The 19,417-nt window shown below is 65.0% G+C and overlaps 9 protein-coding genes across 9 annotated transcripts; 3 read left to right on the top strand and 6 right to left on the bottom strand.

Moving 5' to 3' along the window:
• Positions 1 to 212: 212 nt before the first annotated feature.
• Positions 213 to 1,337, bottom strand: COX11 (Cytochrome c oxidase assembly protein COX11, mitochondrial). Its single transcript, XM_062772577.1, has 2 exons — positions 741 to 1,337; positions 213 to 578 (listed from the first exon to the last, which is right to left on the bottom strand). Exons 1-2 carry the CDS (start codon positions 1,320 to 1,322, stop codon positions 291 to 293), a joined length of 870 nt encoding a protein of 289 aa, XP_062628561.1. The 5' UTR covers positions 1,323 to 1,337; the 3' UTR covers positions 213 to 290.
• Positions 1,338 to 1,591: 254 nt separating this feature from the next.
• On the top strand, positions 1,592 to 3,000 carry LOC62_04G006013 (uncharacterized protein). Its single transcript, XM_062772576.1, has 4 exons — positions 1,592 to 1,743; positions 1,788 to 1,835; positions 2,053 to 2,312; positions 2,503 to 3,000. The coding sequence occupies exons 1-4, from the start codon at positions 1,670 to 1,672 to the stop codon at positions 2,964 to 2,966; spliced, it is 846 nt and encodes a 281-aa protein (XP_062628560.1). The 5' UTR covers positions 1,592 to 1,669; the 3' UTR covers positions 2,967 to 3,000.
• Positions 2,983 to 5,098, bottom strand: dan_1 (D-aminoacylase). Its single transcript, XM_062772575.1, has 3 exons — positions 4,569 to 5,098; positions 3,665 to 4,486; positions 2,983 to 3,616 (listed from the first exon to the last, which is right to left on the bottom strand). The coding sequence occupies exons 1-3, from the start codon at positions 5,088 to 5,090 to the stop codon at positions 3,026 to 3,028; spliced, it is 1,935 nt and encodes a 644-aa protein (XP_062628559.1). The 5' UTR covers positions 5,091 to 5,098; the 3' UTR covers positions 2,983 to 3,025.
• A 745-nt stretch (positions 5,099 to 5,843) lies between these two features.
• Positions 5,844 to 7,669, top strand: LOC62_04G006011 (uncharacterized protein; the record flags this gene model as incomplete). Its single annotated transcript, XM_062772574.1, has 2 exons — positions 5,844 to 6,407; positions 6,444 to 7,669. Exons 1-2 carry the CDS (start codon positions 5,903 to 5,905, stop codon positions 7,667 to 7,669), a joined length of 1,731 nt encoding a protein of 576 aa, XP_062628558.1. The 5' UTR covers positions 5,844 to 5,902.
• A 96-nt stretch (positions 7,670 to 7,765) lies between these two features.
• On the bottom strand, positions 7,766 to 9,607 carry RPN1 (Dolichyl-diphosphooligosaccharide--protein glycosyltransferase subunit 1). The gene is made up of 4 exons (XM_062772573.1): positions 9,237 to 9,607; positions 8,950 to 9,150; positions 8,602 to 8,886; positions 7,766 to 8,562 (listed from the first exon to the last, which is right to left on the bottom strand). Exons 1-4 carry the CDS (start codon positions 9,545 to 9,547, stop codon positions 7,857 to 7,859), a joined length of 1,503 nt encoding a protein of 500 aa, XP_062628557.1. The 5' UTR covers positions 9,548 to 9,607; the 3' UTR covers positions 7,766 to 7,856.
• Positions 9,608 to 9,780: 173 nt separating this feature from the next.
• LOC62_04G006009 (uncharacterized protein) lies at positions 9,781 to 12,274 on the bottom strand. The gene is made up of 4 exons (XM_062772572.1): positions 11,938 to 12,274; positions 11,429 to 11,490; positions 11,230 to 11,370; positions 9,781 to 11,175 (listed from the first exon to the last, which is right to left on the bottom strand). The coding sequence occupies exons 2-4, from the start codon at positions 11,478 to 11,480 to the stop codon at positions 10,049 to 10,051; spliced, it is 1,320 nt and encodes a 439-aa protein (XP_062628556.1). The 5' UTR covers positions 11,481 to 11,490; positions 11,938 to 12,274; the 3' UTR covers positions 9,781 to 10,048.
• Positions 12,275 to 13,892: 1,618 nt separating this feature from the next.
• On the bottom strand, positions 13,893 to 15,135 carry rib2 (Diaminohydroxyphosphoribosylamino-pyrimidine deaminase; the record flags this gene model as incomplete). Its single annotated transcript, XM_062772571.1, has 4 exons — positions 15,045 to 15,135; positions 14,738 to 15,003; positions 14,249 to 14,705; positions 13,893 to 14,039 (listed from the first exon to the last, which is right to left on the bottom strand). The coding sequence occupies exons 1-4, from the start codon at positions 15,126 to 15,128 to the stop codon at positions 13,893 to 13,895; spliced, it is 954 nt and encodes a 317-aa protein (XP_062628555.1). The 5' UTR covers positions 15,129 to 15,135.
• A 1,005-nt stretch (positions 15,136 to 16,140) lies between these two features.
• Pdap1 (heat- and acid-stable phosphoprotein) lies at positions 16,141 to 17,041 on the top strand (the record flags this gene model as incomplete). The annotated part of the gene is made up of 4 exons (XM_062772570.1): positions 16,141 to 16,178; positions 16,282 to 16,659; positions 16,793 to 16,944; positions 16,992 to 17,041. 4 exons carry the CDS (start codon positions 16,141 to 16,143, stop codon positions 17,039 to 17,041), a joined length of 618 nt encoding a protein of 205 aa, XP_062628554.1.
• Positions 17,042 to 17,292: 251 nt separating this feature from the next.
• tif223 (putative translation initiation factor eIF-2B subunit gamma) lies at positions 17,293 to 19,357 on the bottom strand (the record flags this gene model as incomplete). Its single annotated transcript, XM_062772569.1, has 5 exons — positions 17,293 to 18,161; positions 18,199 to 18,631; positions 18,776 to 18,975; positions 19,100 to 19,212; positions 19,272 to 19,357. The coding sequence occupies 5 exons, from the start codon at positions 19,355 to 19,357 to the stop codon at positions 17,293 to 17,295; spliced, it is 1,701 nt and encodes a 566-aa protein (XP_062628553.1).
• Positions 19,358 to 19,417: the final 60 nt, after the last annotated feature.

Below are 19,417 nucleotides of genomic sequence, written 5' to 3'. Positions count from 1 at the left end.
ACTGGAGCACTGGAGCCTCCCCAACAACCCAATGCAACACAATACGGCCTGGAGCTCGACGTATTGCTCATTCCCCTTTGCATGCCAGAACCCAATACCATACCCCATCTGTCCTTTGAGCACAGACGAGTGGGGCAGAGTGGGCCGGTCGGGGTCGAGGTGGGGCCGGGCCAGCGTACCATCTCACGCCTTCGAATATGCCACTGGCGCTGGGCTGAAAAGTGTGTTCATGCTATGCAATTCTACTATGCTGTCTTGTCTTGCCTTGATCCCTCTTCAATCCCAATCCCTTATGCCTTTGCCTCTCCTCCGGGCTTTGGCGCGTGCTCGTACTTGTCCCAGCCGAGAGTCTTGTGAACCACCTCCTCTGGCGCGTCGGGCTCGAGGTGGCCCCTGTCGTTCCTGCGAGCGCGGAAGAACGTGTAGGACAGGACGACATCGTCGACATTGTCGAGCGTCGGGTCGTCGACAATGTCACGGTCGATGAAGAAGAAGACGGGGAGGTCGACCTCCTCGCCAGCGCGGATCTTCTGCTCCTCAAAGCAGAAGCATTCGACCTTGGCAAAGTACTGTGCGATCTGATGTGTATAACGCGGTTTCGAGACGGTAAAGTGGAGGTCAAGTCAATGGTACAACGAACGGAGCAGCCGGAGCATATGCGTCAGCGTTTCTCCTTTGATGCGGACATTGGCCGCGGGCAGTACCCGCCGCGGCGGCACCACAGCCCACGCCACACCCACCTTGTCCGGAGTCATGTTGTACGTCGCGATACCGATCAGGTCCTGGTCCGAGTTGTTCTTGGCCGTGTAGAACGCGAGCGCCGTCTGGCCGGGGACGACGCGGACGCTGCGCTGCTGCGGCTCAAAGCTCCACGGGAGCGCGTCGTTGGACGTGGCCTCGAAGCGCACCGTGATTGGCCTGCCCTTGCTCTCGTCGGTCGCGTACAGCCTGTCGGCGGAGAAGCGCTCCGGGTCCGTCATGGGCGTGCCTGCGAATCCGGTGGCCGCACAGAACGCGCGGTACGCCGGCACGGCAGCGTACGTGACTCCTGTGGCGATGGCGAGCGCACCGACAGAGTACAGCAGGATGGTGCGGTTGCGGCGCATGTTCTCGGCGTACATCTTGTCGCGGGCCGCCTTGATCGCTGCCGAGCGCGCTGCCGCCGCTGCTGATGCGGCGGACGACGACGAGGCGGCCGAGGAGGGAGGCGGCGGCGGTACTGGGGCCGCGTAGGCACGAGCGAAGCGCGGGACGGCGACGCGGCGCACGCACGCCGGCCGTGCGGACGCTGCAAGCCTTGAGATTGCTGGTGTGGGCCGCATGGTGGTGAGGTGGGTGTTGCAGAGCTGCCGGCGAGACATTTTCTAGCCAAGATGCGCGCAATGCGGAGGATGGCCGTCGCCGCCGCCGGTCGGTGCCGATCGTGTCAGTCGCGTGGCTTCTGCGTGGTTAAAGTGGGGGAGTGTACAAGTCTCGGCCGCCGGAGGGTTCAGCATGTGCACGGTTATCTGTCCAGGGCAGAGGGTTTCCGGGCAGATTGAAACGAAATGACGATGCCCGGTCAAGTTGCAAGTTGGCCGGCGAGGATTGTGTTGAATCGACTTTGGTTTTAGGACGACAGCGCGACGCCATCCTTGTTCCACTCTCCACTCATCCCACCTGCTGCAACATGTCCACCGCAGTCCTCATCTTTGGCGACAGCCCATTCAGCGAGAGCGTCGCGCAAAAGGCCACGGCAAAGGGGTGGGTACTACTGGTGTGACGAGACCCAAATCTGACAGTGACAGCGCGACCGTCTACTACGCCACGCCAGTCGCGCCGGCGTCGTTCAAGAAGTAAGTGGTGGCGTGCGGGGTCTGTGCGGTAGCAGTGAGGCATCGCAATGCGGCAATGGCGCACGCACCGTGTGCTGCCCAGCTGGCCATCGCGTCCAGCGCCGTCGTTGTTGTCGCCGGCACCACTCGCCGCATCCACGACGCGCTCGCACAAACATACTCGGCCATCATAACCTACACTACTAGCCCCGTCCGTCCCCGGCTAACCACTGTGCAGCATTACCGTGCTCACCACGTCGTTCAAGTCGCACGACTCGATCAACCAGGCGTTCGCGACCGTCTTTGACGCAAAGCACACGCGCATCAGCATCGTCGCGGCCTTCGTCCCGCCCCCGCCCAGCCCCGGTATCCCGGGCGCCGACCAGGCCGCGCTCGACGCCGTCGTCGACCCCCTCATCCGTGCCACCAAGGTCGCGCTGTGGTACTTCCGCCGGTATGACAAGATCGCCCGTCGCCAGGTCTTCCTCGGCATTGATGGTGAGTGCGGTGTGGGTGGGGGTGTGGCGTGGAGCTCCGTCGGCGCCGCGCTATCCGGGTACGAGGCGCCAGTCCCGGGCGCCGGACCGAACCCGGATAAGACTACAGTGTGCAGTGGAGTCTCGGTGCACGTCTACTTGTCCAGCTCGCCCCTTCTACCCGCTCTGCTCGTGGCTGACTTGTTCCCCAGGCAAGGACCCCATGACCAAGGCCGCGCGCGGCTCGGTTCTCGGCCTGTTCCGCTCCCAGCTCGAGCGGTTCGAGGTCATCGACGTCCTGTCCGACTTTGTCGAGGTCGAGGACCTATCGCAGACCAACGCGCAGGTGGCGGCCGACACGGTCGTGCGCGCCGCCACGGACAGCTCACTGAAGGATGCGCATGTGTGGACGGTGCGCGGCGGCGTCGCGACCCAGAAGAACCGCGAGGTCGGCATGGTCCTCGGGTCGCAGTACACGCTGCTCCAGGCCCGCTTCAAGCGCATCCTCCGCTCGCAGGAGCGCATTACGCGCCTCAAGAACCTCTCCGAGGGCAAGGGCGCCAGCTTCCCCTACATCCTCTTTTTTGCCCCCATCCGCCTCCTCGTCTGGCTCGTGTCCGTCATCCACGGCGTTGGAAACAACAAGGCGCCCGTCGCCAGGAAGCTCAAGCAGTAGTCACCTTTGTACCTGTCCTATACCGTTGTCCATGATGAATGTTATACAACCAACGAACCCTACATGCCTCTATCCGTGACCTTGCCGTCTGCTGCCCTCCTTCTCAGCGTCACGCCCGCGCGTGCCCCCGTCGTCTGTCCGCCCTCGAGCGCGGCGACACCGTTGACAAACACATACTCGATACCCTTGGCTGGCAGGGTGGGCTCGGCATGCGTCGCCATGTCCGCGACGGTATCCGGGTTGAAGAGCACGAGGTCGGCTGCCGAGCCGACCGCCACCACCCCGCGGCGGGGGTAGACGCCGAGCCGTTTCGCCGGGCGCGAGGTCAAGTGCGCGACCATGTCGGGCACGCTCGCGATGCCGACGTCGCGCGCATAGTGTCCCAGGAAGCGGGGGAACGTGCCCCACGCGCGCGGGTGCAGCGTGCTCCCGTGCAGGATGGCGTCCGAGCCGCCCATGTGCGTGGCATGCGCCATGATCTCGCGCACATTTGCCTCGCTCCCGACGTGCATCAGGCAGCTGGTGGCCAGCGCGTCCTTTGTCAGCACGTCAAAGAAGACGGATATGGGCGGGCGGGCCTCGGCGCGCGCGACGTCCGACACGCGGCGGCCGGCGTAGCCTTGCAGGTCGGGGTGGGTCGTGGACCCGATCTGGAGTGGGTGTCAGTGCCACACGCTTCGAAGCGCCACACCACCCACCTCAATCTCGTCCCAGTTGGTAGGGATCCCATGGCCGCCATCACACCCGGTGACTTCGACCGCGACGCGGATCTTCTCGCGCATCATCTCGTCGTTGAGGCGCGCGAGCGTCTCGGCCGGTCCGCCGGCGCTCGCCCACGAAGGCAGGAGCGCGGCGAGCGTGGTACAGCCGGGGAGGTAGGGGTACGTGTCAAGCGTGATGTCTGCGCCCGTGTCGCGCGCGCTGTCGATCAGCGACAGCAGCTCGCCCGCACGGCCGCGGTTCTCGGCAAAGTTCATAGTCGCGTGCGTCAGGTGCACTGGGCAGCCGGTATCGTGCGCGAGCCCGACCATCTCGGCGTAGCTCTCGAGCGCGCGGTGCCCGTAGCTCCGGTGATGCGGCGCGTAGTACGCCCCCTCGTACCCCGCCAGCACTTTACACAGCACTGCGAGCTCCGAGGTGGACGCGTACATGCCCGGCGTGTACGTCAGGCCGCTCGACATGCCGACGGCGCCGTCGGCCATCGCCTCGCGGAGCAGCGTGGCCTGCTCGGCGATCTCTGATGGCGTAGCCACCGCGTCGTACGGCCCGCAGGCGAGCAGCCGCAGGTTGCCCTGCGGGACCAGCATGGCGACGTTGGTTGCTGGCCCGTTGCGGTCCAGCGTGTCGAGGTACTCTGCAACCGTGCGCCACTCGAACATGCCGATGTGGGACAGGCTGGTGGCGCACTCGTCGTCCGAGGGGTTACCGTTCCACCCTGCGATCTGGGCGCGGATGGCTGCCATCTGAGCCTTGGTGCGGACTGGGGCGTACGAGATGCCGTCTTGGCCCACAACCTCGGTCTGGGCGGGGCGAGAGGCGGAGGGTAGCAAGGAGGAAGCAGAGTCAGCTCCCGCGCCACACGCCACACGTTACCCCACTCACCGTACACCCCTGCGTGATCTTGGGCGCGTGCGCCGGCGACGTGAGCAGATACAGGTCCGAGTGGGCGTGCATGTCGATGAACCCGGGAGAGAGGTACAGGCCGGTCGCGTCGACCACTGTGGCTCCGAGCGGCGGGGAGAGGGACTGCCCGATGGCCGCGATGAGCCCGTTGGAGACGAGCACGTCGGCGACGTACGGCGTCGCGCCCTCCTCGCCGCTGATGATGGTCGCGTTGGCGATGAGCGTGGGTGTGCTCGCGTTGGGGTCTGGCTCGGTCGTCATGGCGTCGGTGCGGCTGTGTCGAAGACAGAGAGGAGACAAGTGGACGCACGCACGACCAAGTGTGCGAACTGGAACTGCAACTGCGCGCAGCTGACAACAGCAGCAGCAGCACGTCCCACCGACGACCAACCCCACTTTGCGCCGCACAATAGCACCAGGTGGGGGTGCGGGGGAGCAGGTAGCTAAGCAGCAGGCTACCCCCACTCGCGTCGTCTGTCGGCGCATCCCAAGCCGACGCATGGCTCGGACGACTGGCGCGGTAGAGGGGTGCGGGTGGAGCGGCGGGCGGCGTAGAGTGGGGGAGAGAGGGGGCACAAGGTGGGGGAGGCCGGTGGGTGCCGGCCAATTGAGGGTGGGGCCGTTACGATGGCCGTGTTGCCTTGGGCCGAGAATAGGCGGGCAGCGCGGGCAGAACGGGCGGGGAGCGTCGTCGTCGACGTACAGCGCAGCTCGGTATGCTCGCTCGCATTCGACGGCCGGCACATTGCGCCCAAGCTGGTTGGCACGCCGGAGTCAGTCAGCCATAGTGACTCGTCCTCCTCCACTCTTCCTCCACCGTGCGGGTACGCTGCCAGCCCAGGCCGGTGGATGCCGTTGAGTGGGGTGGTGGCCACTGCATGCACACGGGGAGTGGGTGTATGCGCGCGGCTTGACGGCAGGTCTGTCATGTGCCCAGCGAGAATGTGCGGCTCGACGCGGGCCCCATGGGCGGCATGGCGGCGATTCTGGCGAAGAGGGGCGGCCGTGAGCTGGCTCGCTGCTCGCGATGCAGTACCTACCCTCGTCCGCGCCGCGCCGTGCTCAAGTTCATCTCTGGCACATGATATCTGTCTCCATAACGCTTACTTAGGATGGTACAGAGGTGTAAGGTGTCACGGTGATCGTTGTGCTGTGCGGGCATGTTAGTTGGCTGAAGTGAGCCGAGCCACCACCGTGCCGGGTGGCCCGTGCACGCACCACTGGCGATCCGGTGGAGGTATCCTAAAAAGTTCGCCGTCATCACCACCGCCGACCACCACACCATCAACAACGCGCACGCACACACCAGCACAATGCCGCGCGGGGTGCTCCCGACCCAGCTCCTCCCGCACCTCCCGCGGGCGGTGTACACGCTCGAGCCGCTGCAGGCCCCCGAACTGCTGGCGCACATGGCCGTCCTGAAGGAGCTGTACATGCCGCCGATCCACGGGGGGTTCTTGGCGGGCGATGTCGAGCTCGACGAGGGCGACGACGTCGAGGGCGGGCGCAAGAAGAGGACGCTCAGCGGTGGGGCTGTCGACCTGCCTGCGTTGGGGCTACAGATGGAGGGCGTGGGGCTTGAGGACGACGGCGAGGAGGAGGAGGACGAGTTCGAGTTCGACGACGACTTTGACGACGACGAAGACGACCTCGCGCACAACGACCCCTTCGAGCGCGAGTGGGCCGAGAAGTGGCTGAACGGCGTCGTGCGCCGCGCGCAGGCGGTCATCGAGGAGGCGGGCGACGACGGCGACGAGGAGACCGAGGCGGTCATGCGGGAGGCGACGGCCGTGCTGAGCATGATGGCCGGCACGAGTGGTGAGTGGGCTCGCCGAACGTAGCTTACACCCCCAGCCGCTGGCTCGCTCACCCGACACCTCCTCTTCCCGCTCGCGCCGGAGCTTGCGTCCGCCCTCCGCGCCCTCCGACCGCAGTTCACGGCGCCCAACCCCGCGCTGTCGCCCGAGACGGGCAAGTTCCTGCAGGCGCTGGCCACGAGCCCCGTGTCGCCAATGGTAATCCCACGGCGCCAGTCCGCGACCGCGCGCAGCGTGTCGCCGACGTTGACGCTATCGCGCTCGCCGCTCGCGTCGTCCCACGTTCCCCGCCGCCGCGCCGTCCTCCCCGTTCTGCTGCACGACGCGCCAATGTCAGACCACATCTCCGTCGGCGTGCAGACGTGGGGCAGCGCCATCCTCCTCGGCCGCGAGATGGCGCTGCGGCCAGCAGACTTTGGCCTCTTCCCGCGCCACCACGACACGCCTTACCCGCACGGCGGGGGCGTGCGCGTGCTCGAGCTCGGCGCGGGCACGGGCTTGCTGTCCATCCTGTGCCGCAAGCTGCTCGACCTGCGCGCCGTGCGCGCGTCGAGTGTCTCGCCGTCGTCGTCGCCGCGCAAGGCGGCCGGCTTCGGCACCGTGGCTACTGCCGACGCGGGCCTGGTCGTCGCGACAGACTTCCACCCGCAGGTGCTGTCCAACCTGCGGATCTGTGTCGACTTGAACGCGCCGCCCCGCGTGCCAGGCGCGCTGGACCTCCCGGCCATCGAGATCGCCAAGCTCGACTGGACGACGTTCCCGGCCTTCATGGAAGCGCGGGCGGCCGGCAAGCCGTACGACGGCGAGGAGGAGGAGCTCGCACGCCACACGCACACGCCGTTCGACCTCGTACTGGCCAGCGACTGCGTGTACGACCCGACCCACGCGGCGATGCTGCGCGCCGTCGCGGGCTGGGTGCTCTGTCCGCCCGAGGGGTGCGAGGGCGGCGGAGGCGCCGGCGGCACAATGCACCTCCTCTCGCCTATACGGCCCACGTTCACCCCCGAGCTCGAGAGCATCGACACCCACTTCCCCACGCTGAGCAGCTACCCGCCCCTTGCGGAGCGCGCGGCGGCCGCCAAGGCGGCCGGTGGCGACGTGTCCAAGGTCGACGAGCGGCTCAAGGGCGAAGGACTCGGCGCGGCGCATGGCCTCCGCCTCGGCGTCCGCGGCGAGGGCAAGAAGAGCGTGCGTGGTCGTAAGGGCGAGGGAAGGACGGACGAGGTCGCTGGATACTGGTGGTGGGAGGTCGGATGGGGATAGGCGGGATAGAAAAGATACAAAACTTAGAACGATATGGATAGAAGAGGTGCTTGCACTCCCGTGCCCGCCGGCTCTTCTCTCCACTCGCGCGCTGACGCGCTGCTCACACGTCCACAACTGCTCACACTAGATGCATGCTCTATGCGTACTTACGCACGCGGTGTCTACTCCGTTTTTCGCCGCCTCGCTACTTCCTCTTCCGCTCGGCCGCCGACGCAATGTTGTAGTCGACACGCCTGAGCACAATAAAGATGGCCAACAGCACGCCGACGACGGCAGTGACGATGAGTGGCTTCTGCAGCTGCGCCGACAGGGGGTAGTTGTACGACACGTACACGTTCTGGGCGTGGTTCTCAGTCACGAGCGACTTGGTGATGGTGACGACGGGGCGGCCGCTCGTGTCGAGGTACGTCTTGTGGACAGAGTGCTCGATCGCGTCAACAGGGAAGGGAGTGAAGACCTCGACGTCGGTCGCGCCGTCGGGCAGCACGATGCGGAGCTCCTCCTCGTCGACGACGACGTCCTTGAGCGCCGTGAGGAAGGGGACAGCGAGCACGTGGCGGCCGTTCTTGGCGTCAACGTGCAGCGACTCGCTGAGTGGGCTGTCCCAGCCGACCGTGAACGTGTAGTTCCAGCCGCCGAGAACGGGGTAGCGGGGCTTGATCTCGAGGGTGCCATCCACCACACGCGGCGCGCGGCCCGACAGCGAGGCAGTGGTCGCGCCCTGTCCGGGGCGGAAGTGCGACGTCGACACGTTGCCAATCACGTCGTAGAAGTAGACCGAGTGGGCCGAGGGGGGGAGGCGGAGGGTGAGCTCGGTGAGGATCTGCGCGGGCTTGCTCGCGTGGAACTTGGACTGCTGGTGCGCGAGGCGCGAGAACTGGCCGCGGAGGCTGAGGGGTGTCAGCGAACAAAACCTTGCACAAACTCACGTCGGGCCGTCGTTGAACAGCGAAATCTCGTCCTGGATGTTGAGGTTGCCGCCCCAGTGGCTGACCTCGGCGGCGCGCTTGAGGCTGCGGATGCCGACGACGGGCTGGAGCGTCTCGTAGTGGACGTAGAAGGGTCCCTGGTCGGCCGACGCGCCGGCGCCAACAGTGGGGGGTACGTTGAAGAACGGGCCGAGCGTGAGCGTCGAGCCCGACTTGGTCACGTCCGTCTCGCGCGTGTAAGTGTTGGGCACCTGGCCGTGCTGGAGGATGGAGGGGGTGGGGGAGCTGGGCGACGGTGTCAACGGCCTTGCGTCGTTGCCGGCGGCATTGAGTGTTACCGCCACTCACCGAATCTTGATCCTCTCCACGTCCGACTTGTACGCGCTGTCCACGAGCGTCGAGTTGGTCTCCCAGAGGAGGTACTGCGGGTCGCGCTGCGCAATCTCGTGCGGCAGCGGGCGCGAAGCGTGCGTCACGAGGGTCGTGAGCGAGATGATGACCTGGGCGTCCTTGGCCAGCTTGCCGACGGGGACGGAGAGGGCGGGGGCGCTGTGGCGAACGTGTCAGCATTACAGCCGCCTGCTTATTTCTCCTCGCTCCCCAGCTCCGTCGCAGCGCAGCTCGACCCGACTCACCCGCCAAGCGACCCAAACTCGACGCCATCAACGGCCTTTCCGCCAACCAACACCTCGTACCACGCCGGCGCGGGCGCGCCCTCACCGCCAAGGGCGAGCACGTACGCGCCCGGGTTCTCGACGAGCGCCTTGGCATTGTACTGCGTCGTGACGAGCGAGGTCGCGCCGCCCAGCTCGACGGTGCGCGCGACGACCGTGTTGACGAAGCTTTGGGGGGTGCTGGCGCCGTCGTCGAGGTGCGAGCGCCGCGCTGATGCCGACGCGCTGGCCAGCGCTGCCGCTGCCAGGCCGAGGAAGGGGGTGATCCGCATTCTTGTTGGCGAGGGTGTGTCGCCTGTACGAGTGTGGGTTTTGGTCGACGAGGATGGAGCAGGCTGCGGAGATGAACCTCGTTGAGCAAGACACGTCGCGGCAGTGGTGACGAAGGGGTGGAAGGTACCCTGTGCCACGTGGTGTGTTACGTAATTACGTAAATAGAATGATGAGAGTGGCAGCACAGACCACATCTTCCCCTCCCTCCTCAGCCGTCACTGCGCATCAACAATCTCGTATCAATCTTACATTCCGACCTATCATAGGCGAAGTACCAAATGAGCGTAGGCTGTATGGAAGGGGTATGTGTGGCATGAAGAAGCGAAAATGTCCGCAAGTGTCCTGGCTGCCTCTCGACTGAGATGGGACGCACCTCCCCCGGTTCTACTAGGCTCTCTACGGCTGAGGGGCAGCAGAGACACTGCGGTGGGGCAAAGGGGCCATGGCCCGGTACAATGATGATGTCGCAGCGTCTCGGCTGAGCAGAAGCCAAAACGCGCTTACTGCGTCCAGGGCTCGAGGCAGCTGACGGGAACGACACCGCGGTTGTTGGCATCGTCCTCGCACAGGCACCATCCGTCATCGTAAGAAGTGTGCAGGTAGAGCTGCTGGCCCTGGGTGATGGCAAGCTCGTCCTCGAGCGAGCGGACGAATCCGACCTTGACGCGAACCATCATGCCGTCGTGCAGCGCACCAGGAGCGCCGCCAGCAGCGGCACCGCCAGAGGCAGCGGCGGCGGCAGCGCCACCAGCGACAGCGGCACCAGCAGCGGCGCCAGCGGCAAGAGGAAGACCCGAGGTGTGGTTGACAGGGGAAGTGGCTCCGTGGGGTGCGACGACGTCGCGCTGAGCGGCGGCGGGGTCGGCGTGGTTGAAGCCGTGCTCGGCACCGTACTGACCAGCACCGTAGGCGCCAGCGCCAGCGGCGGCACCGGCAGCACCGGCAGCACCGGCAGCAGCTCCGTCAGCGTACTGTCCAGGAGCAGGGAACGCGGGGTACGCGCCGTAGCCCTCCTGGCCAACGTAGCCACCCTCGGGGTACTGGTTGCCGTAGTAGTTGGAGTCGGCGGGGTACTGGCCAGGAGGGTACGAAGGCGTGGCCGTCTCCTGCATGGGGTACGTGGCCTTCTCGTAGGGCTCCTCCTCGGCGGCAGCCGTCTGCCATGGCTCGAACATTGACGCACGGTGCATGCTGCGGCGAGCGCGGCTGCGCTTGCGGAGGTAGCGGGTGAGCAGGAGGGCGGCAATGATGACGGCGGCGAGGACACCAATCACGATACCGGCAATGGCACCGGCACCGAGACCCGATGAGCTGCCGTTGTTCTTGCCAGCACCAGCAGCGTCAGCCGAAGCCGAGGGCTTGTTGAACGACGTGGCGAGACCAGGCTGGGTAACCGTCTGGGTGTTAACGACGGTCGACGGAGAGTTGGTCGACGACTGGATGATGGACGACGACGAAGGGGTGGCGCTCGTGGTAGGGGCAGCGCTGGACGTCGTCGTCGTGGTAGAGGATGGAGCGGCAGAAGTCGTAGGAGCGGCAGATGTCGTCGTCGGCTCTGCGGACGAGTGCACCTCAGATGAGGGCGTAGCCGACGTGGTGGTCGACGAAGGGGGAGGGGCCTCAGAAGCTGCATCGTGTCAGGAGGAGGTCGAGGTCGCATTTGAGCGCGTATTCTACTCACTGGTCGTGGGAGGCGGCGCCTGTGTTGTCGTCTCGTGGGTCGTGGTGGGAGGGGGAGCGGCCGACGTCGTGGTTGGGGGCGGCGGCGCCTGGGTGGTAGTGGGGGGCTGCTGGGGGGGGCCGGCAGTAGGAGCACCACCACCTGATGTCGTTAGCGGCGTCACGCAGCGGCGCGGGGCGCGCCGTCTACTTTTACTCACCACCACCGCCGGTCGGCGGATTAGCCACAGGTGCGTTGTGAGACTCGGCCATTGTGCTTATACTGTAGCGGCGCGATGGCGTGCGAGATCGGTAGACGACAACGAAGTAGGAGTAGAAAGGCAAAAAAGTGGTCAGCGCGTTATTCACGGTCCGCTTAGAGTGTGGTGGTGGTTGAGTGTTTGGAGCATCCTCGACCGCCTCCCCCTGCACCGGGCTTCTCCCGAGGGCCTTGGCACAAAGGTCCTTTCTCGGGCCCCCTTTTCGTCTCGTCTCTCGCCGCCGGTGCAGCAGCCGCCTCCGCCACCGCCGCGTCTGTGCGGGCGGGTCTGCACATGCATTTACACGCGCACAGGCGTTGAAGATGCAAGCGCTGATGGCGGCGGGTGGGCGGTGCGGATTGATTGAAAGCAAGCGTGCCGGGCGTGCGTGTGCACGCGCAGCAGCCGCGCGCCGTCCCTTAAACGGAAACCTAACGTCTATCTTGATGGAAAACAGAGCAAGAACTCACCACTGTGGCTTGTGAGAGGATCAAGTGAGAAGGTGCGAGGGAAGCGATTGATAGTCGCGAGGGAAGAGGGAGTGGAAGGGAGAGAGCTGGGCACGTCGCGGTTGGTGGTGTCGCTAGCGTGCGGGTTTGCTCGGGCGGGCCGGGGGTGTGCGAGAGCGGTGCGGCGGTGCGATGTCGGAGTTGTGAGTGTGTCGGTGTCACGCGCGCGCGTTGATTAAGCAGCCGTGTGCTTGTCGAGTAGGTGACTAGGTTAAGAGGGTATGCGTGGTGTGGAGTGTTGTTGGAATGAGTGTGGGGGAGGGGAGAGGAAGGTTGGGAGGCGACAGTGAGTGTTGTTGCAGAGAGGAGAGACACAAGGACACAATGGGCGCAGTGGTAGTAGGTGGTGGTGGTGTGCTCGTCGTCTGTCCTGCCTTGCCTTCCTTCCCTCTGCGCTTTGCTAAACCGAGCTAACAAACGACGAGTCTATTGCCCAGTTGTTTAGCCTTGAACGCCTCCCCTGACGCCTCCTCCTTCCTCGCCTTGCTCGCCTTGCCTTCCCTCCTAGAGGGCACAAACAAGGAGGATTTTCGAGGGTGACGCCCCCCGACTCGTCTGTCCCCTTGGATGGCCCACCCCTGAAAATACTTCCGCGCTAGTGACCCATCCTGCTCTGGTCTTGTGCGTGTCGTGTCTGCTGCATGCCAAATCTTGGACCCAAACAACACACCACACTGCATCCACCGGCGGTCTGGCCGGCTTTGGCCCCTGTGCCTTCCTTATGAGCCACCCTCGTCCCTCACCACGCTGGAATACCCCCCCATATTACGACGGTCGCGTCTCACACCCTTCACCACATCGGCCACATCACAGACACACCACGGCCACACCCGGGACACGCAGGGTGCCTGGGCCCAGATCCGGCATGCCAATCTGCGCAACAGGCTCAAGGCGTGCGCAGACGACGGGACACACCTCCTGTGTACCCATGGAGAAGGAGCATGTGCATACGCAGATCGTCGGCGACGCCGCAAGGCCTGCCTCGAGAGCCGAGCCGCCAGAGCCAAAGAATGCTACTGACGCCGACATGCCCACACTGACTCACGGCCAGATGCGTGCTTTACCGGTTGTGGCCAAGCGAGCGCCAAACGCCGAGTCATGGCGCTGGCGCTGGTGGTGGTGGCCGAGTCATGTGCCAGCCGCTGATCTGATCGCACTCGGTGTCCAGCTGGCACTATGCATCAGGCGTGCTGCACACTGCCGCACAAGAGCCCCGCTTCCTCTCCTCTGATTGCATGCGGCGCTCCACATTGGCCGGCGACTTGAAGCCTAGTTGCCAGATTCAAGCCGGTGATCGTCGAAAAGATCACACCAGCAGGACGCCGAGTAAGCCTCCGGCACATGTCCGGGGAGGTGGAGGGGTGGTGGCACACATGCCTTCTTGATCGCGATGCGATCATAGGGGTGGGTGGGCCGGCAGAGCACGGCTCGCGCAGCAGGGTGGGTGGGGGTGGGGGCCACCTTCCTTGGCAGCTCTCGTCTCGAGGGTGGGCGGGTGGGCGACCGTCCTCGCGAGCAACTTGGCGACATTCCTCGACGCTCTGGAGCCGGCGGGTGGGAGCTCGTCTCTGCGGGGGTGAGGAGCTGAGGGCCCATGGACGGTGGCACCCTCCCTTCCATATCGACAGCGTTCAAGCGTCCACACCACTCGACATGTGCCACAACCCCGCCCCACGCGCCCCACTTGACACTCGCTGGAATCGCGACGCGCCCAACCAGCCACACGCTCCACATCCCATACCACAGACCCCAGTGGCACCTGTAACACGATAACGGCAACGAGTTTCACACCACGACCTGGGTGTGAGTGTACGTGTGCGTCGCGTCCGTCAGGCGCGTCGTCGAGGCGCACAGCTTGCCTGTCCCGCATCCCAAGACCCAAGTGTGTGATGCATGCATGTAATGAAACGCGATCCCTACGCCCCCCCCGCCCCCGTGACCCACCCCACCCATCCCACCCAGCGTGGCCCAGCCCCGTCCCACGAGCCCATTGCGCCGTCGGCAAGCCGCACAATCGTCCAGCCTGCACGGTCGTTGAGCCATGTGTCGAGGAAGTGCGTGAGCTGGGGTGAGTGTGAGCGGATGCTGGGAAGGGTGGAGCGTGTGTTGGTAACCCATGTCCCGCTGCCATCTCGACGATAACCTTGTCGTCTACGAGCCCGCGTCAGACGCGTCAAGAACGCCCGAACGGCGTGTACTTGACCGTGTCAGACGCGTCCCGAGCGTCCCGACAGCAGGAGTGATTCACGATAGTAATAGACACCACACTCACCACATCAGAGCTCCTTAGCTCGACGACAACCCATGCCACAGCACCATCCGCACATAATGCCGCCAGCGTGTCGACCAGCGGACCAACCAGGCTCTCATTATAGATGCAGTCGACAGCGATGACGAGGTCCGTGTCGCCAGCGAGCGGGGAAGCGTACTCCTCGTCTCCCTTCTTCTTCCGCGCAGCCGCCACGTCGAGCCAGTCGAGCTCGGCGACCTCAGCAGCCCCGTCCTTGCCGTTCGCCTCGACATTCCGGCGCACGAGCTTGAGGTTCTCTCTCCGATCAGTGGCGGTGTACGCTGCGCACAGGGGCGCGAGCAGACTGGCGAGCACGCCCGTGCCCGCCCCCAGCTCGAGCACACGAGCAGACGTGAGGGCCGCCCTGTCGAGCAGTGGCGCGTCCGGCGCCGCTGGGGGGAAGTGATGCTGCTGGAGCACATGCTTGGCGAGGTGCAGGCTGCCGTCAGCATTGCCAGAGGCAGCACTCACCTGCTGCGCCAGAGCACGCTGCCCGTGTCGCCGACGCGCCCGCGCAATGCCGCAGGATCCTGCACGACGACCAGGTCGACACTGACGGCCTTCGCGGCGGCCCTCTTCTTCCCCCGGCCCTTGGTCTTGACCTCTTCGCCCGACGACGGGGGCACAAGCTCGATCGTGAGGTCCAGCTCGCCCGCCGTGGGATCGAGATAGCCCAGCCCGCCAGAGTTACCGCCCGGCAGCGCGACGCTCGAGAGGGCCATGTACAGCTCCATTATCTGCGGCTCGTTAGCAGGAACCGCGGGCAGCACAAACCCACCTCCTCGTCGGCGTCCTCGACGACGTGCGAGCCCGGGGGTAGACGGATCACGCCCCCTGGGGCTTGTGGGTCGGACGCGGACATGTCGCGCGGTTGTTGTTGGAGGAGAAGGGTGATGTAATTTCTGTGGTGGAGGAAGGTGGAGGCAAGGTTGGGTGGTGCGCCATGTATCCGTGTCAAGCCTGACTCGTGCCGAGCTCGTCGCTGCCCGTGACGTCCACCACCAAAGACAGAGACTCCCCCCGCACCACTTCCGACTGCACCAGACGGCAAAACATACACAGCTCGCGTAACGCCTCTTCGGCCCGACGTAGTGCGTTTCTCGGGCAAACTCAATACGTACAGGCAGCGCCGTGTGGGTGGGCTTAGCGAAGGAGCGACGTCGTCAGAGGGACGCAACGGGAGGGGAGGGTAGACGGAGTTGTGCGCGTTGTGCAAGAGGAGCGCCGAGCCCGCGACGACGGCGCAGCGACGAGCCGGAGCAGCGGCCTCGGCCTCAACCCCACCTGCATGCTGCCTACTTACTCGCCGAGGTCGGTGGCCTTTACGGCGGCGGCGGCGGCAACCTTGTCTGTCTCTGTCGGCCCGATTTCGCCGCCTGCGCCACCATGCCAATTCCGCCTCGCCGAGAAGTGTCATGCGTTTCTCGGGGACGCGACTGACGCATTGTGTCGGGAAGCACACCACTTTCCATTCACATAGTGTGTTTTGCGTCACGTGGCGGGGGTAGTGGAGCCAGCCAAGACAACACACGATGCCGGGTCCGAGATGCTGCGCTACACGCCTAGCTCGTATGCATTGCGACTCGGAGCTGCAGCAAGTACTTGTGTAACCACATGCACCACCCGCTCTTGCTGCTTGGCTCGAGTCGATGTCGCCCCGCTTGTCTGCATTGTTGACTCGTTGCCACCCAGTGTGATACACTTTGCTCGATTGGACAGCCTGGAAATTTCAGTTGACCCCGTTTCACTTTGGTCGTGCCGCGCCGTGCGCGCGCGTGCAGCCAGCAGCAGGCAGCATCGATCGTCACTGACGCCGTTCAACCCAACCTTTCACTCACCCACTCACTCTCTCTCAACTCGACAACACTACAACCATGGGCCGTGGTGGAGCAGCATCATCCCGCGGACGCGGGTACGTCGGCATCCCTCATCCACCTCCTCTCCCTCCCCCCTCCCCTCTCCTCCTCCTCCCCTTGCCACCCTCGTGCCCGAACTCACCCAACTAACACCAACAGCAAGTTCAAGCCCTCGCGCGGCGGCGGCCGCCACTTCTCGCGCGACGTCACGATGAAGGCGTACGGGCGTAACCCCGAGGCGTCCGAGTCCGAGTCGGAGGAGGAGGACGAGTCGGAAGAAGAGGAGGAGGAGGAGCAGGTGACCCTCACCCCCGCCATGGCCGCGCTCAACCTCAAGCTCGGCAACACCGAGGAGGTAGCCCAGCCCGAGGAGGAGGAGATGAGCCGTGCCGACCGCAAGGCGCTCAAGAAGAAGCAGGCCGAGGAGGCGGCCAAGAAGAAGGGCGCCGCCGGCCCCAAGGACGGCAGCGACGAGAGCGAGGACGAGCTCCTCAACCCCTTCAAGGCGAAGAAGGTCGAGCCTAGCAGGAAGGAGCGGTGAGTGTGGTGCGGGGCGCGTGTGCCAGCGCGCTGGGGTTGTGTCGCACAATTGCGTCGCACACGCGGGTTGCGTGTGGTCAGCGCCGCGCGATACCCCCTCCCCATCTTCTACTCCGCTGACACCGCGCAGCGAGGCCGCAGAGAAGAAGAAGGCTGCCGAGCGCTATGCCAAGGCCCACGCCGCCGGCCAGACCGAGCAGGCAAAGTCGGACCTTGCGCGTCTCCAGGAGATCCGCAAGAAGCGCGACGCCGCCGCCGCGCAGCGCAAGGCCGAGCAGGAGGGTGGGTCGAGCTTTGAGTGCGCGTTACGACAAGCTGACACACATCAGAGGCCGCACGCGAGGCTGCCGAAAAGGCCGCCAAGCAGAAGCGCCTTTGAGCGCCGACGAGGCCCTCGCCCCATTGTATAGACACGACCCCGGCTGGCTCGGCCGTGCCCCGCTCACGCTCACGCTCACGCACACGCTTCGCGACCACCCCTCGGCCTTCTCGGCGCCATGTAGAGACCTGGGCCATGACAGCATGCATAGACAGTCTAGTCGAGGTGTAGGTGGATATGGGACATGGGATATGGTGCGGGTGGCACCGGGAGAGAAGCCAGGCAGCGGTACCTCTGCGCTCTACTCTCGCTCAAACCTCCTGGCCGGCGACCAACCTCTCGCCCTTGATGACCGCGCCGGGCTTGGCCTCGAATCCGGGGCCAAACTCGCAGTCCTTGATCTGGGCCTTTTCGCCAATTCTAACGTTGCCGCAGAGAATGACGTTCTCGAGGCGCGCATTGTCCTCGACCGTGACCCAGTCCCAGAGGATGCAGCCCGTGAGCTTGGCACCCTTGCCAATGTTGCAGTGCCTGCCAACAACACACTTCTTGATGCTCGCGCGGTCGCCGATCCTCACGCCGTCGCCGATGAGCGAGTCGGGCGAGATCTGTGCCGTGGATGAAATTGCGTCAGCCGCCGCAGCGGCAGCAGGCGTACCGCCCGTCGTGGCAGTCGCACCCGCTCCGACGTGCTGAGCACCGCTCGTGACCTGGTGGTGGACGGGTGCGACTCCAGCCGCAAGTGCTGCAGCGTTGGCTGCACCAACCGAACGGATAAGGCGGCGGTTCACCTCCCAGTATCCAGCAAGGTTGTTGGCGCGGATGAGCACCTCGGGCTCGGGGCCGGCGGCCGCCTTGCCGTTCTGCTTGCCCTTGCCCTGCGCTGGCTTCTCCTCGACGACGGGCTCCTCGGGCCTGTGGATAACGACACGGCACGTCCATCCGATTGGCGTGTTCTGCTTGCTCTTGCGCGCCGACTTGCCCGTCTTGCCAACTTCCGCCTTGAACGCGATAAGCTGGTCGCCAGCACTTGGGTGGCGCAGATCGGGCAGTGGCGTCTCGTTGCTACCAGTCGACGAGGGGGTAGACAGGGTCGCATACGTTCCGACCTCGTTGTAGGGGGTGGTAATACTGCGTGCAAGCGCACCAGCGAGGGGATCTCTCCTTGGTGGTGAGAGGACTGTGATATCAGCATTATCCACAAAGCCAACACTCACTCGTCGACCAGCGGTGGCCCAGACCGTCCTGCCAGGCACCCTTGAGGAGATAGGGGACAAACTGCTCGCGCATCGAGCTCAGCTCCTTGGACTGGCGGGTCGCGAGCAGGTCGAGCACAGTGTTGCGGAAGACGTAAATGTGCGAGTCGAGGAGTCGCTTTGACAGCGAAATCGTGGGGTGCTTGTCAATGAGGGCCATGCGGAAGCCGAGGTCTTCCTCGACCGTGTCGAGGCCCTGGATGAGGAGAAGCTCATTTGTGTACTTGTCGTATCCGACAAGCATCGACTCCTCGCTCTCGCGGACAGCCTCGGTCGGCTCGTAGAAGACGGACGTAAGGACAGCGTCTGGGGTAGCTCGGTGCTTGTCGAGAATGGAGGCGAGGGTGAGGTTGGACGGGAAGGAGATGTCACAGGGGAGGAGGACAAAGTCGGTCTGGAGAGCACGGGTCAGTGTTTGTGTGTGGGTGTGTGTGGAGAGGGTGGAGGCGAGTGAGCGTGAGGTGCGAGTCCGTCACCTCTCGGACACCCTCGCCGCGCCCTCCCCGCCGCCTCGACCCCGTCCCAGACTCGGACTCACCTTGATCAGCGACCTGAACCGCCTCAGGATACGCGCAGTCCCAGCTCTCTCCTCCTCGCCGTCCTGCTCGTCGTCGTCCTCGCCGTCCGTGTAGCTCTTGAGCGTGATGTGCGCGCGGGGGTGCGAGAAGGACGAGTACGTCTGGGCGAGGTACTCGGAGATTGCGGCCTCAGCTGTGGGAGGCACGATGATGAGGATGTCTGCGGGGTGTCAGCGGCTGTGTAGGTAGAGCCGGCACGGCGTGCCGTCCGAGCGCGAGCAAGTGAGCCGGTCGTCGACTCTTCCCCACTCGGTGCTCGCGCTCATCCCTGCGCTCCGACTCACCCGTCAGACCGCCGGCAAAGACCCAGTCGAGCACAATGTTGATGATCGGCACGTTGCCCACCGGCATGAGCGCCTTGGAGAGGACGTTGGTGCCCTCGTTCAACGGGTAGAGGCTGGGGGGCGTGAGCAGGTGGTCGAGAGCGCGCCGCGCACCCACGCCGCGCGCACTCACTTCTCGCCATAGCCGACAAGGATAACAGCGCTAAAGTCCTGCGTGTCGACGCGCCGCGACGCGCGGGGGTCAAGGAGGGTCGACATGGTGGTGGTGGTGTGGGGAACAACAAGAGCGCAAAGATGTCACTCTTGGGTTGAGTGGGG

This window comes from Vanrija pseudolonga, chromosome 4 (genome assembly GCF_020906515.1).
Source record: "Vanrija pseudolonga chromosome 4, complete sequence".
In the NCBI taxonomy this organism is placed as follows: domain Eukaryota; kingdom Fungi; phylum Basidiomycota; class Tremellomycetes; order Trichosporonales; family Trichosporonaceae; genus Vanrija; species Vanrija pseudolonga.
The sequence above is the reverse complement of the archived record's forward strand: the minus strand, read 5'-3'. Positions and strand labels throughout refer to the sequence as shown.